Here is a 17,168-nt window from a genome sequence, read left to right as displayed (position 1 = left end):
GAGATAGATTTAAAAGTAATCATTTTCTGAGAAATTGGTCTATTTTTAAAAAATTATTTCTGACATGCCTCCCCCTTTTTCTTGATCACGTCAAAAATCCTAAATCTTTAAATTTTCACAAAAGGTGATATATTTGGCTTTAAATTTGTAAATACAGTGTTTTCACATTAAAACATGACCAGTAAAGGGCACCTAAAGCAAAAAAAGTACTCAATAATGGATTTTCCATTTTGCCATAGGGGAATGCTTATATGGCCTTAACCGCAGTAATGAAAGTGAGTTTTTCCTCATTTCTAACCTAACTTTTGCTCAAATCTACACAAAACTTGATTTCAAGTGCTTATTACCACCATATTTAGGTAAATATAGCCCTCAAAGTTTAATATTTGATATTTTTACTAAATTTTCTACACTTTTTACAAGATAGGATATAAAAATCAGCCAAAAAGACCAATTTTCCATAATTTGGACCTATAACTTAAAAAAATGCATATTTTGAAGGATTTTTGTAGTGTATTCCTCTCATGGCAAAGTTAACAAGATCTTCAAGTAGTTTAAAGCTATTTCAAGAAACTTTTCATTTTGCCATGGCTTCAGCTTAAGGCTAAAAACCACTAATTCCACTTCCCATAGGCTTCTATGCTAATTTCACAATATTCAATGGCTTCTCTGGACTTTACCTTAACTTTAACCTGCAGAGGACTATATATCAGCATGATTCTACATGTCAGCTCACAATCCTCAGAATGGCATGTGGGGTTAGCAGACTTGCAGTGCAGGACTGGTCACCGGAAGTGAAGGGTCTATAAATAGCATGGGAAATCCCAGTGTTTTCACAAGATAGGGGTATATCTTTAAAAATCATTATGGAGATTAGGCTTCACATCACAAGAAGCAAAATGCACCTATAAAATGTACAGAAATGTTTTTCCTTTCAGAAACTGTTTAAATTTTTTAAATAAGATGAGAACTTTTTTCACAGCACTATGTGGAACAGGGGTAATTTTTGCGTAGGACTATTTTTGCGTACGTTCCAAATGCTCATTGGTTGAATTAGTGGTCTGTAATCTATAGTTATTGAGACTAGTAAATACTCCAAACCAAAAACTCCACCAAATGAAGGATTTTTTTTGTGTTGACCAAGTGAAGGAAGGACAAAGTCCATTTCTTGTTTTAATTAGGGCCCCGCCACTTATTAATCAGTCTTTCCCTTCATTGTGTCTGTGCGTCCGTACGAAACAAAATCAATTTTCCGCACTTTTTTTCAATATGCTTGCAGATATTGGGCTGATATTTTGTATGTGAGTCATAAGTATGAATACTTACAAATCAAGTTTAAGTTTCGTTCCGCTCCACCAATATTTTATCAAGTAATGGCCCTTGGACTTTGAAATTTCACTAAAATTGCCATTTTCTGCACTTTTTTCCCATACGCTTGCAGATATTGGGCTGATATTTTGTACGCGAGTCAACTATGATTAGTTACAAATCAAGTTTGAGTTTCATTCTGCTCCACCGGTTTTTGACCAAGTTACAGCCCTTGGAATTCCAAAATTTCACTAAAATTGCCATTTTCCGCATATTGTTCCCATACGCTTGCAGATAATGGACCAATGTTGTGTATATGTGTCAAGTATGATTAGTTACAACTCAAGTGTATGTTTCGTTCCACTCCACTGATTTTTTACCAAGTTACGGCCCTTGGAATTCCAAAATTTCACTAAAATTGCAGTGGTTTCGGAACTCAGTTATTCCAGTGGAATCGTGGAGCGTCTTTCAGCTGTCCGTACGTACGAATAACGACGTGGAAGGTATCTATATTTTTATTGAGTTTATATTTAAAATCAAACACCTATATAATCAAACTAAAATGAAAAGAAATATCAATTTAATAAAAGAAATTAATTTTGAATCCACGATAGGATACATAACTAAATATACTAGAAATGTATAACAACCTCTTTCATTTCAGGTTTTGAAATACATTTTCCTTGCAATTTTAACATGTTTTTTTTTTTAATTTTAGAATGGCACACCAGACTCAACCAGAAATCCAGTTCCGGCCGTGGAATATATAGACTGATCCCGCTGTTGAGAAGGGAGGCTGAACTCATCGCCATCAGTGTTGCTTCCGATGACCTTGCGAGGGAGACCAATCGCCGTTACAACCGACTGGACGACAACAACAACAACGTTCCTCAAGAAGATTGGACATATATACCGATTTTGCGACTGATGATATTGTGATCCAGTGTTTTTGAACGATGTAGTGACTATTATAATTAGTGCTTTTATAATTCCCATGATCATGTTGTATTTTTAACCCTGTCATTTACTGTGTGTTATTATATGTAACTTATATAAATAGTGCTTTTATTCTCAATCAAATTTTAATCATGCTTCATTTTCTATGTATTCTTTAAACAGTTTGTTGTAACAATGTGCTAGTAATTGTGCTCTTATACTCATGAATTATTTAAATAAATGTTCAGAACTTATATTAATCTCTTCTGTCATCACCATATATCACATTTATTCTCGAGGCCGAAAAAGATATATAATGACATAATTGGTTATCTTCCAATTTTCTCATTTCTCAATAAATATCTCTTGTGACATTGCCTCAGAATCAGCAACTGATGGGCTTTATCTGAAAGAAAAAGGAATACCAGTACAAGTATCTATCAATTTAACAATTAGATCAACCCCTACTATACAAACATTCAAGTTTTTATTCACAGAATAAACATGTATTCTTACCTGTCACAACACAAGCCAATTAACAGGAAAATAAATCTCAGGAGGGCGAAATGACCCATCAATTACTCGGTATATATAAACACATGTATATCCAATGAGGGCGAAACGACCCTACAATAAGGGCGAAACAACCCGGACGAACGGGAAAAAGGGCGAAACAACGAGAGGGCGAATGGGAAAAAGGGCGAAACTACCCGACGCCCCTTCACTACACATACTGGCGGTAAATTACGAAGCGTTAGCACTAAAATCAATGTAAGAAAATAAGAGAACTATACTGCTGACTGAAGATGGTTGAAGGGCCTGGTTGTAAAGTAAAGGGGGAGAAGATTAAAGGCAGATTTAAAGGAAAAATTGTCAAAAAAGTCCAGGGAAATGCAGTAGATAGGGTAAATAGCAATGTACAGTATGCATGCTTACAACTATACAAGCCGTAACAAGGGGAATGGAGAGAACCAGAACTAAAATTTTAATAAGAAAGAACATGATCCAGGAGTAATGACTAGACAAATAAAATAGACATGGATTTTATTGCTTTTGTTATTGGGGTCTTTCCGACTTACCTAAACTTGTCAGTTGTTGAAGGCCTTTCCAGATCTCTAAAAGTACATTTACATGTATTTACTATTTTAGATTTAGGTTATCTACTGGTGCATTTGTTGCAGTTCACCATATCTATTATTTTTTTCCCAAATACATCGAAGAATGAGGAATATTCTAAATATCATGTACATACTGTAGAAACCAAAATATATAAGCAACACAGACTTCGCTAAAAAAAATAGTGTGGCAGGGTGGCCTACCTGCATTGTAGTGGGTAGTGAGATTTAAATAAAATTAATTCTTTAGCCAAGTCAATTAACTGGCTTTTTAAATCTCACTACCTACTGCAACGCAGGTAGGCTGTCCTGCCACAATAGTAATTACCAGTACAAGTTGTTTAGCCTAAATTCCCATTCGCATTGGGTCGTTTCGCCTACTATAGTGAGTTGTTTCGTCTCGATGTGTTCAACAATGAAGATTTCTGTATATGGGGGTAAACATAAAATATATAATAAAGGAAAAACACAAATGGGTTGTTTATGGTTTACCTTAAAATATATGAATTTCAACACCAATTTTTTTTCTTATGCCTGCATATGCATAGAGCAAATGGTTATTTAACAAGAATTAAAAATATGAGAAAGAAAGTATTTCAGAAAAACAAAATGCCAAAAACCAAGTTCCTGCATGCAATTAATCAGTTTCACAGTAAAATTAACTGAATAAACAGGTATGGCTTTATTGTTTAATATATATTATGTTTTTATAAGATCAAGAAAGTTATAGTTGTTAATTTGTCCTGATTAAAAATCATAATCGAAATAAACTTTATAAAACTAATTAAAATCTGAGAGAAACTTGTAGAACGAAAACATCACCCACACTTCCTGGTAACCAGTTGTTTTGATAGAAAAACATTCAGGTCATCACGGTTACGAAAGAGTTATCATATCAAGGGAGTCAAGATTCTTGCAGAAATCACCCAGTTTTAGAGCATATGGTATTCTTGCCATTTCAGATGTTGAAAGTAAGCCAAAGTCAATGGCATAGAATATTTAACGATTAGCAGCTTTGAAGACTTCAGTCTTTGATTTCACTTTCTGTATGAGTATATCTGTTAACTAAAACATCATTCCAATTGTACATGTAAATGATGAGTTGCAACAAGGCGAAGTAGTATATAGGCGAAACAACCCAAGGCGAACAGGAAAGTAGGTAAAAGGTTTTGTGGCAAAACATCTTGAATTCATAATTAACAGTATGACATACATTGTACATTTGTATAGGGCTGTATTATAATTCTTGGCACCAAAGGCTTTCAGGTGTCATTGCTTGAAGAAATATTTGCAGAAATTATTTATTTTCAAAAAGAAAACTCTTTTCATTTTCAGAATATACATGTACATGTATAGAATGAAAAATCAGTAAAAACAACAAAAATATTAACTCGCCTTTAAATCTCAGGAATGTAACCTATAAATTATTAAAATGGACTAAGGGCAATAATGGGTTTTACTGGTTGATATTCTTTGACTGTTTTTTTTTGTTGAGATTTTTACTTAAAAATGACATTAAAGATGAAACAATCTATTTTGAATTAATTCCAGCAATAACAATCTGGAAAGTGGAATTTATTACATATCAGTTATATTTTTGGTTATTTTTTTTTGTGGTTAAAAAACTGAAAAGGCAATTAAAAGCTTTTTCTCACCCTCGATACCAAATTTGCAAAATATTTTACTCAATAATGCATTGTATGTACAATGAAACCTGTGTAACCCAGAATATTCTGAAACCCTGTCTAAACCAAACACCTAATATTACATTAATAGTCTCTCTATGTCATGTGCAACATAGTTTCAACCTTGGTTAACCAAACATGCTTAAACTGGACCAAGTCAAAATGGTTTTGTTTCAGATAGCTTTCATTGTTTCAACATGAATGTTTTTTTTTTCTGAATTCAGGAAATAAAACCAACAAAAGGCATCACAACCTCTCAGTTCCATCAGCTGATCGGGAGACGATTGGATGAAGTGCAGACTCTTGGGAAGGAACTTTTTATGTACTTTGGTGACGTCTGCCTGAGGTCAGTTTATGCATGCACATGTAACTACCAGTAATTGTAAATATTTTCAATTATCACCATGCATTTCATAAAAAAACACTTTTAACTACAATGATTATTCTGGAGCAATGTCCAACAGATGAATTAGTTTCAACATCACAATTATCTGCTCTTTTTGGACTAGAGGATCATCAGAGCTTTAACTATCATTTGGTGTCAATTGTTGTCTGTAAAGATTTTATTAGTCTTACTCTTAAAGTAAAGATTCAATTGAGCTCATTTTTAACAATCAAGTATCCACTATACCATTATATGACTACAAAAAATTGTTTCGGTCGTATAATGGTATCACCCTGTTGTCGTTGTCATTGGCATCCATAACTTAAGTTTAATTACAAAAACTTAAGTAAAACTTATCCAGTCTTTTTGATGTTTTAACACATTGTTCCTAGGAACTTGACAGAGTGTCTTAAATTTTTTGGAAGTTTTGCCCTATCCCTTTTGGAAATGAAGGGCTAAAAGGTGGAAAATAGGTGTTATCATTAGTATTAATAGGAAAAGCTTATTGTTGATCATGATTTTTGTGATTCAGATGTCAGTCTGGTCCTTTTGAAATTCTGTACAAACTTTCTTACGAGTAGGCTTATCTTTAATGGTTTTGGAGTAAAAGGGGTACTAAATTTAGCCTCACCCTAAACAATTGATTTTTTATTTTTGGTCCAATTTCTAAAACATTTTTTTATAGGTACGTCTAAGACGGGACGTATTATGGTATACCAACTATACCATTGTCGTCTGTCCTTCCATCGTCAACACATCGGACAATAACTCAAAAACACTTTCACCTACTTTTATGAAAGTTTGGTGAATTGTCTATATCTATTGACATAAACTCCCTTTCGATTTTTATGAATTTCATATTTTTTGTTTTTTTTGCAATGAATATTTTTATACTTAAAAAGGGGGTATTTTCAAGTTTTCGGACAATAACTCATAAACACTTTCACCAACTTTTATGAAACTTTGATGAATTGTACATATCTATTGACGTAAGTTCCCTTACAATTTTTACAAATGTCAGATTTTTCGTTTTCGTGTTATGAATTTTTATATTTAAAAAAAAGGGGGATTTTCAAGTTTTCGCACAATCACTTAAAAACACTTTCACTTATATTTATGAAACTTTGGTGAATTGTTCATATCTATTGAAATGTGAAGTGGTTTTCAAGAACAAAATTGAACTACACATTGATAAAAAAAAACATACAGTAAGCTGCTTAGATTTAAATGTTGATACTTAACCAACACTCAGAAACTTTAAATGACTTGAGGAAGTATTATTTTTTATAGATATAAATGTGAGAGTTCCCCAAGTGTAGATTTAACAGATTTGGAAATGTTTGAACATACTGCTTAAAAAAGTAACAAACAAATGTGGGCTGTTCAATTTTAAGGGACAGAAAAATACAAATTATGTGGGCATGAATTGGCATATTAAGTCAATGGTAAATATACAGCAACTTTTGTAATGCTTTTATTTGGGACTTTATTATTTTACATGAACTGTTCAACAAATGTATATACATAGGCAAACATGCTTCACATTTGTGACACATGCATGTAAGCATGTTTCGCATGTGTGCCAAGAAAGATGTGTTTTAAAGTACAGTACATTGGTGGTATTTTTTGCCCTAGTAGTGGTATTGAATGTAAAGTCATCTTTATGTATAAAATCATGAAAATTTTAGCTATTACAACATGCTCAATCATTTAATTAACAGGGTACATTTCCTCATGGCTGGATCATTCAGAGTTAATGACCAGAAACTTGATCATGATGGTGGTGGTAATGCTGAGACGGCTTCATTAGAGATAGACTTGTGTGGTGATCTCCTTAGTTTCTATAAATCTGCCGTCATCATCAGGTACATCTGTATATCTTATGGAGAAAAGTAGATTTTGTCTTTTCCAACTTTTCCAAAGCTTTCATAACGTTTTGAGTAGCAGTTCATATAGGCTTAGGAATGAAGATATTTATTATATGAATTCCTGAAATATAGTTCATATTGAATATTCTTCAGGAACTTATACAAAGCTAGGTCATTTAAAGTCATCCTCTTTATTCGCCGAACACTTTTCATCAACTGAATAAGGGAGGGAGGCATTTCTTTTCTTTTTATAAGCCCATCAAAGACAGGACATATTGTGATAGTGTATACAAATGTCTGTTCTTTCTCTTGTTTTTCCATCTGCATTGATATAAAGCACTGTAAATTGAGAACGCCTTGTTACAAATGTAAATAAACTATAAATTTTGTGAGGCTTTTTAGGATTTTTTTACATGTCTTACTGTAAACTGTTTACCGCTCATTCAATTAACTTCAAAATTTTGATAATTGCTTTTTATTAAGGACTAATATTCCTGGTCTGTATTTTATTCGGAGAAACAAATTCTATTTTTAGAGTTATGGGACTTATTCAGTGGCACAGTTTTTTATTATGTCTTAAGTTCCTTAAAAGGAGGAGGGTGTTTTTACATTGTTTATTACCAGAAAAATATTAACAAGCTGCTTTTATATTTTTTTTTTGTTTTTTTTTGTTTGACATGGCAATGAAATAGATGGAGAGACACCCTCAAAAGTTTGATCTATCTTCATATAACAATGATTATAACTACATGTAAACCATGAACTTATTCTTAGAGCATCTACAGATTGTCAAACAAGATATGAAAGTCTTCATGACCTTGACATATGCTCACCTGTATTTAACCAGAGAAGGGCCATAACCCTTGTTATGGAACAAAAAGAGAGAATGGCTTGTGATGTGTTATTGGACCAAGATATTCTTCCTGGTGTAGGAAACATCATTAAAAATGAGGTAAACTAGTGTTTAATATTCTTTATATTGAATCCTATGTCCTAACACCATTCACCGCACATGTGGAGAAAAGATCAGAGTCTGAGAAAGTTCTGAATTCTTTATGACATTATGAAATCACAAGAGTTTGGTTGGAGTGTCCGCTGAATTAAAGCATGTTTAAATTTTTGTGGGTTTGTTTATTGTTTTGTGAAACTTTGGCTTGGTATTGTACTTTTGTTTGAATTTAAAGACAATTTGAATTTAAATGCCATTATCAAATACTGCATGTACAGTCTAGATTAAAATCTATTTCTATTCTCCTGGTCTTCAGTTTGAAGTAACTTCATGCACCATGTTACCAATTAAACATTAATCTGTTCTGGTTGAAGTACATGTGTAAGTGATATAAAATTCAACTTCAAGGATTAAGAACTGAATAAATGAAATGTTGGCCCAGCTTAAGATCATGTACAAATATATAAAAGCAGGACAAAATATTTGATATATTTCTCTCATATTTGTAGGCATTGTTTGACAGTGGAATCAAACCAGATGCAAAGGTATAGTAATTTATACAGCTTTTATATATGTTAATTCAAAGTAACACTATATATTTCCTCATTACCTCAATAAAGTTAACGAGTAAAACTTGATATGACTTTGTAAACAATATTTTTTTAAAAAAGACATTCCTAGTACTTTTAAATTATTCCATTTATGATATTTTAACTTTTTAAATAGTTTTGCATCAGTGGTAAAATAAATAAAGGGATGTTAAGAGTGCCCATCTGTTTACCTGTTCATCCATAACACCCCTTTGGAACTGTAAAATCAACATACATATATATTATACACCAACTTGTCAAGCAAGTTTCATTATCATTCCATACATCCATATGACTTGGGTAAGATAGTTGTCTGCTCTGCTTCAGAGATAGATTTCAAGTTTGATACATATGTGGCTTTTTTGGGCATATTAAATGTTGCTGTCCAATATTAATTTTCTGGCTTGTGGAACCATACCATTTTCACTAAATGGTAGAGAATTTTTTTATCATAAAAATCTTACCTACCACAGGTAGGATTTATTTCAAAGGTGGTATGGGTATGTATTTGTAAGCTATTTTGGTTGCTGAGCGATTCATGGGACTTGCACAAGTGGGATTTGCCTAGCACAATAACGTATGCTACTTCATTTTTCAGTTGATGTCGGCCAAAATTGGCATGACGATAAGATGACATAGGAATACACTAGAAAATTATAAACCACACAGTAGTATGCTTAGCATTGCTCTGTGAACTGTGATTTTCTGTTTTAGATGAAGGATCTCAAAGAAGACCATGTTTCACACTTGGTAAAAATGACAAGAGACTTCTCTATGATATTTTACAAGGTACATCTTTTATCTTTAACTAACAGTAGCATTCACAAACTTCCAGTCGATTTCACTCGCTGTTGATAATATGCTTAAATTGAGAAATATTAATGTAAAACAGTTTAAGTGATATATATAGTCCTCCTGTGCTGTATGTGTACAGCAGGTTTAATTTAGGCATTGACCTGCATGTATGACTGGGTGAATTCTGACAGGTACATGTAGAATTGAATGTTTCATTTTTTATGTTCCAGCTTCATGTAAAAGTGTTGACCATAGCACATTTCCAATGAAGGGCACTAGAAATACACTACACAGAGATCAATAAAAGTAGTCATCTAGGCCTATATATAACTGGAAATGTGTTTCATTGACTCATGAAGCATCAGTAATATAGCTGATTAACCATTGAGGTTAGCATATTTTCATGATATGCACAGTAAATGTAATTTTTGTTTTGCTTTCCAATGATTGAAATCTGCATCACAGCCTGTATTTTTCATTACAGTTCTTTTCTCCACTGTTTATTTTCTTCCAACTTAACCTATTTTTGCAAGTTTGTCGCCTACTTACATCATCACAGAAAATATAATAAGTTTGACAAACATGCACTTGGGTATACATTGCTCTATATTTATCTCTTTTTTTTTAATCATTTTAGTGCAGGAGTACTGGGACCAACCTTAACAAGTTTATGAAAATCTATAGTAAAAAGAAGTGTGGCCAGTGTGAAGGGAAGGTTGTGATTTGCCGAATGGGAGACGATAATGATAGGGTGACTTACTTCTGTCGTCATTGTCAAGACAACAGTCTTAAACAGAAAAGGTATGTCATGGTTGACTGGGTTCTAAAACAATTCCTTCTTCATCATTAATGGATTTTTGTTATACTTCAATAAAAGTTTTGTATCATATATGTATGTACATATACATAGAGCATGATGGTAGTTGTAAACTGCTTGCAAGGGGAGATAATTTAAATAATTGGTGTAATTGTTAAGGGCCAAGTAGATGTTGGGGGTAGCTTACAGTATTTGTAGGTAGTACAGTAACTTATTGTGATAGGTCATTGACCATGAGTCCATTATAGATCAACCATTTATTTGTTAAACCAATCCATATTTTTTTTCTTGATATTTCTGTTTAATGCAACTGACTCTGCCTCTGTGGTATTATTTAAGGGTGCTCACCTCGAATGCAGGATTTTGTTGGTGTCATCCCTGGTAAAGTCACACCAAATACTAAAATTGGTGGTCATTGCTTCTCTGCCAAGCACATGGTTCTTTAGGGAATATAGGGGCAACTGTTGGGGTTGAATGTCTACTTGAAGGCTGTTGCTTCTGTGACACAAGATCTGGCTCAACACGTTTGACTAGTACAAAACAGGGTCTGTTCATCATTCTTGTCCTGAAATCCAATAAAATAGTAATTAACCCTTGTCATGCTAATTTGTTATGAACAAATGTCTAGATTTCAATATCCTGCAAACTTATGCAAATTATATGCAAATAAGTTGCACAGTGGTACTGATGCTGATTGTTATGTATAATTTAAAGGTAGGTGATCATGGGGATGGGTGGATTGGTTGAGGGAGTGGTACCAACACACTGAAATGGGTCTTTCACTCGAAAATGGTCATTTTTGTCCATTTTCTGCTAGATATGGGGCTCAACAGGAGCAAGACAGGAACCAAAGCACATTAATCCCACAGCTTGTACCCTGTTAAGGCCACTGAAGCCAAATAAAGTGCTATAGATTAATTATACTGTGGCGATGGGCTAAGAAATGAACCCTACTCCCAAAAAAACTCACTTTTTGGGCAATGGAAACTAATGACCTCTTTTTTTCAGCTCTCAAGTCATTATATTTTAACGAACTCTTTATAAGATAGCCTCATTTTGAAGCACAGACACAATGTTTGCAGATGGAAACAAATTGTGCTTTCCTAAACCAAGATTATTTCTGCCAGAACCAATTAAGCAGAAACAGGGCTAAGCCCAGATAAATTCAAGTACAAAACGACAAGAGTTGGTAGGATCATCATTCTACTGGACAAAACTGTTCCCAGCTCAGTCTGATAACAGTTATCAGTTATCAATCTGTCAGCAATAAATCCATAATGAATCATCGATCTATCTTAAATTTTTATGGGAGTTATGAATCTTTGAACTTTGAACTTTACCGAAAATCATCATGTATCAGCTTGTTATTGCCACTTCTTATAAACTACTGAACCGAATTTCACGAAACTTGGTATTTTGCAGAAACACCATATTTACTTGTGCTTTGTGTTGCCCCTTTGAACTTAGAAATATACCAAAAATCATCAAGTACCAGATTGTCATCGCCACCTCTTGTAAACTACTTAACTGAATTTCATGAACTTGGTATGTAGTATGAACACCATATGTAGTTGTGCATATTATCAGGAAATTTTGATTCTCTCATTTTTATGCGAATTACATTTCACAGTTCTATATATATATATATATACATCCATAACACCTTTTTGTTGTGTTTTCCTCAGCATCTTTAAATCAAAGCTGCAGTGCAAGGCAGATCCAGACATCGATTGGTCTAGCCTGTTCTAGCCTTGAAGAGATTCTGTGTTTAAAATGTAAATTAAGATATTATTCTTTGCATTAATAACTGCAATTTTGTCATTTGAATAAAAAATTCATTAATTTCTCAATTTTGAGGAAACCTAATACATTAAGTATGTTATTCTATTATTCAAGTTTTAATTACCCATTATTGCAATTTTAAGTCAACCACATTTTTCACAATGATAAAAACATCACAACAATTTCTTAATTTTACAATTATTGAACTGAGAATGTGGTAGGCAACCATGATATAATGATATAATGTAGATTTTGTTCTATTATGTTATCTAGAAAGTTGCCAACAAAAAACAGTTTATTAGGATGGGTACAGACAGGGAAACAGGACACAAAGGAACCAGAAGACTGGGCATGCTCAGTGTGTACTCTGATAAACAAGGGAACACAAGTAGTTTGTAATGCTTGTCAGTCTAACCGAAATACTCCTGTAGACATTGATAGAATGGGAAAACCCAATGCAGACACAGCAGGTATTTGTTGTAGACATTGATAGACAGGGAAAACACACTGCAGACACAGCAGGTATTTGTGATTTTTTTCACCTGTACATCAAACTTGTGGTTATAAACATGATCAAAACAAAATTTCTTAGGTAAATTGGCACTGTTTTAATCATCATTCAAAAATATCAGAAGCCAGCTACAATATGCTGTTTCAATTGATTTGGAAATTCACTTCATTAAACCTCCAACAAATAATAGACAGCTGTGAATTTTCAATACATAAATTGAACAGATAAAATATTTCATAAAAATTCATCAAGGAGTGCGTATGTTTTTGTATTGCTATGTTTAGGAATCCAGTTTTAAAGGCATTGTTGTTATTAATATAAACTACCACTTTAGATAAGAATTAGGTAGTGTTGTGGCAATAAAATCTCTTAAACTTGAAGCGGTGTTTAACTGTTTTGAACATCAGAAAGAGTGATTTGCCAATTTTTTTCAGTCAACCAATTGAAAAATTTCAAAACTTTTGTTGAAGTTAAAAAGCGTTAAAGTGATGGGGTTTTTTTTGTTTATTTATTTGTTTTTTGTTGTTTTTTTTAAAGAAAACCAACAAGTGAAAGAATGTTGTCCAATTTTGGTGTTTTTTGGCATACATGATTCTAACTTAGATGTAATCCTTGCAATATTAATTTGAAAACTCACTTTGCTTTGAAGCATTTTTAATTTTTTTTTTCTTTCTCTCTCTTTTTTTAAGATTTGATCACATCATTATGAAACTTGGTACACATGATCTCTGATAATGATCAGAATTTTTGTTGTGAAAATCAATGCTGGTTTATGTTATTAAATGGTAAGTGGATTAGTGTTTAGTTGTCATATTACCTTGATTAGATATTATTGTTTGGTTTTTATTGATTTAGGTAGTAAATCTGGAACTGGCATCTGTGACTTAACAAAAGACACATCACAAAATGTAATTTCTCAGAAACGGAAGTCATTTGATCAACCTTCAAATAATGCAAAAAGACCAAAAACAGATGCAACACAACTAAAATCAAATCCTGCTAATAGACCTACATTAGACACTGTGCCTAGTAAAATCCCAAAGTGTCCAGGACATAAGCAGAAATGTCGAATGACAGAAGTAAGAAAAAAGGGAGACAACTATCTTCGATGGTTCTTTAGTTGTGGTTTACCAAGAGCAAAACAGTGTAAATTCTTCCAGGTAATATATTGATAGAATAAAATGTCATTTTAAAAATACCTGGCATGAAATACCATCTTTAATTCTAGGTCAAAAGAAAAAAAAATTAAAATGTGTAGATTAATAATAGGATAGTTAATTGGAAAGAGTGAATATCCAAAATATGATCTTGAGTGCCGAAGAACATCTAGATTTAATAAGTGTGTATTCTTGACACAAGTGACTATTTTTTTGGTTATTCACGACAGCTGTTGATTATCCTATTATCAAGTGGATTTTTTTCCATTATTCATTGCTTTTTTCAACACAAATTTTAAATTTAGTGAATGGCTGATTGATATTTATGCAGTGACATTTTGGCAGGAGAAAGTCTGAGAGTGAAATTTATTACACTGGGAACATTCAGTAAAACACTGCTATCAATATAATAGTCCCATGAAACTTTGCCCACAAGAAGTTAAAAATGTTTACAACTGTCACAGAAGGGGATCATTTGTCTGCGATATGTGTGTTAAGTCTCATTAAATTGCAAGCTTCCATTTGTTTAAAATATGAAAAAAGGTTTATAATTGTGTGAATATCTAATTGATGATGCCTTTGTGTGTGTGTGTGTGTGTGTGAGTTTGTTTTTTTTGTCTACTTAAAAAGATAAAAAATAGAACATATTGAACAAATACATTAATGGTACCCATTAGCAATAACATGTACCTTGAAATGAGACATCGTGCATCTCCAGAAACCTCAGATTTAAGGAGGTAGACCTAGGGTAAGGGACACAACTCTTAGAAACCATTTGAACGTTTGTATTCTTCATTTTACATCAATCTCATGTAAGCATCAAAGTTAGTTGAACTGATTTCATTCTGTTTCAGAGAAAAGCTTGAAAGGCTTTGGAGAAATTGAATATGATACAAATATATCACTGATTTCAAGAGTTATGTCCCTTACCCCAGGTCTCTCTCCTGAAGTTTTATCTTAGAAATATTTTCAACAGGCCTGGTGTTGTTACCCCATACTTCATAATTGACCATTAGTGATGGCTGGCATTCATATTTAGATTTTATTTGTAGTGGGCCGATGAAAAATTTCCTTTATGTGAAGGTCATGTGAAGGCCTGTACCATCAGGACAGTGATGAAACAAGGACCAAACAATGGGAGGAAATTCTTTGCTTGTAGTTTTCCTAAAAATAAACAATGTGGGTACTTTGAGTGGGCATTAGGGTATGATTGACACAGACTTTGTCAACTATTGTGAAGACTTACCGTTACTACCTCAAACACCAGATATATGTATGTATTTATCTCCCTTGGTTTTTTATTAAACAGTTTTATTTGCTTTAATTGTATGAACCACTCAGACAATGAACATTGTTTTTGTAATCCTTAATTATATTTCATTCTTCAAGAAATTTAATGGGACCAACATTGGTTGTCACTGCCTCAATCACAAGCATGTGCAATATAGGAGATACTGGAGTGAGTACATTAGGCTATGAGTCGGAATAATGTGCTGGTGTGTGGCAACATGCTCACTGTTGCCTCGGTGAACTAGCTCATTGAAAATATGGTTGAACATGCAATTTACAATGTGCTTGATCTGTTCAATGATTTAAACTTGTGATCAAAATATTGTCATGTATATGCTTGATCTGTTCATATACAATACATATGTCCTAGCATATCCGAAATATGGGTATGAGGCTTGGAAACGGGGGTTTCGCGAGGCTTTGCCTAGCGATTTACCCACGTTTCGTGCCGAGTAACCCATATATTCGATATGCGAGGACACTGGTTTTGTATTGTGTTTATCCTGCAAATAAAAAAAAAATATTGGTTGAAGTCAATTTTATGTAAAATCGCTTTTTTTACGTAGTTTACAAAAAGTACCCCTATTGCGCCTCTAACGACACAGTGCGAAGTAATATCTTAGCAACAGTATGGGTATGCAAATCTACGAGTCTGCAAATTCATTTTAAAATAATATATTTGGGAGAAAATGCTTTCTGTATTTGTAACCTTAATATTTTTATAAATGTAAATGACTTATTTTGAAAAATATTTTCTTTGTATCTTATACAACACTACGGTTGCGGGGCTGAGTTATTTCTTTTTTGCGTAACCGGCAACGCACTTTTCTGAAGCACTTGTTGACAATGGGCGCTAAAATGAGTTCATAAATTAATGGTTTATTTTGAACTTTATATCGTGAAAACCACACATCACAATAATATAAATGAAAAAGGTAACTGTTTTACACCTGGATAAAAATGTCAACAAGTCTTGTCAAACGCTTTTACTGTATCATGATGTCACAAAACAAGTCATTCATGCATGGAATTCGGCGGTGGATGCATGTAAACATTAAGATTATGGAAATTCAATGTCGGCGACTAGTCCATGTTAAATTGCCATGCAGGCTCCGTTTCACTGTCGGAAGAAATTTGTGGACGACTATCAGTCGTCTGCAGTGGAGTGCGGAACAAGAAGGATAGACCAGCATAGGGTTATACAAAATAACACAAAAAATACTCAGACATTATTTATTCATACAAAACATAAAAACAAGTCACGATTTCAATATTCAAACTTTTTTTTCCATTGAGGAGAAATATTACATACAGAAAACGTACAAAATGTATGACTGATTTTCTAAGTGACATCGACACAGAGGCCACCATATTGTTTACAGTTTCCAAGGCAAAAAGTAGTTCCTTCGTTATTCTAAAAATAACTGCCCAATATCGATTTACAATATTGGACAGGCAATATTGGCAGAAAATGCATCCTTTGCAGGATAAAATAATTTAAAATCATGATCAAAATATTGTCATGTATATCATAGACTTCCTGTTCATTACAATGACTTGTACTTAATGTGAGATAATGACACTCTACAGGGCATTAAGGCTAACTAATTACCACATTAGGTCTTAATGTCTATACTCCTGTACTATAAGTACATCTGTGTCTGTCAAGTTAAGACTGTGGGTTATTGGTAATTAATCATCATGGAAACAATATTAGATAAATGTGAAACTTGAGCAGTTGCAGTTTGTCAGTCATTCCGACTAGATATAGGTTTTGATATAAATAATGTTAAAATGTGTACAAATAAAAATAAAATTCCTGGTCTTAGCTTTTGAGGAAAGGAGTGAAACTTCAGCATATTATGCATTGTAGGTAATTCACTGATGATGTGATATTTAAATTTCTCTAATCACTATAAAATATAAAAAAAAAACAAAAAAACCCAAAAAATGAATCTAAAATGAATTCATTAACTGGAC

General features: G+C 33.0%; 1 protein-coding gene across 1 annotated transcript; it reads left to right on the top strand.

Moving 5' to 3' along the window:
- The first annotated feature begins 2,933 nt into the window (after positions 1–2,933).
- On the top strand, positions 2,934–15,217 carry LOC148604422 (endonuclease 8-like 3). Its single transcript, XM_088549849.1, has 10 exons — positions 2,934–3,149; positions 5,269–5,390; positions 7,151–7,294; positions 8,072–8,249; positions 8,756–8,791; positions 9,551–9,625; positions 10,269–10,432; positions 12,504–12,700; positions 13,597–13,901; positions 14,951–15,217. The coding sequence occupies exons 1-10, from the start codon at positions 3,051–3,053 to the stop codon at positions 15,110–15,112; spliced, it is 1,482 nt and encodes a 493-aa protein (XP_088405975.1). The 5' UTR covers positions 2,934–3,050; the 3' UTR covers positions 15,113–15,217.
- The last annotated feature ends 1,951 nt before the right edge of the window (positions 15,218–17,168 follow it).

Source organism: Perna viridis, chromosome 10 (assembly GCF_037379345.1).
Source record: "Perna viridis isolate PV_CMFRI_1.1 ecotype Kerala chromosome 10, ASM3737934v1, whole genome shotgun sequence".
NCBI lineage: Eukaryota > Metazoa > Mollusca > Bivalvia > Mytilida > Mytilidae > Perna > Perna viridis.
The sequence above is the reverse complement of the archived record's forward strand: the minus strand, read 5'-3'. Positions and strand labels throughout refer to the sequence as shown.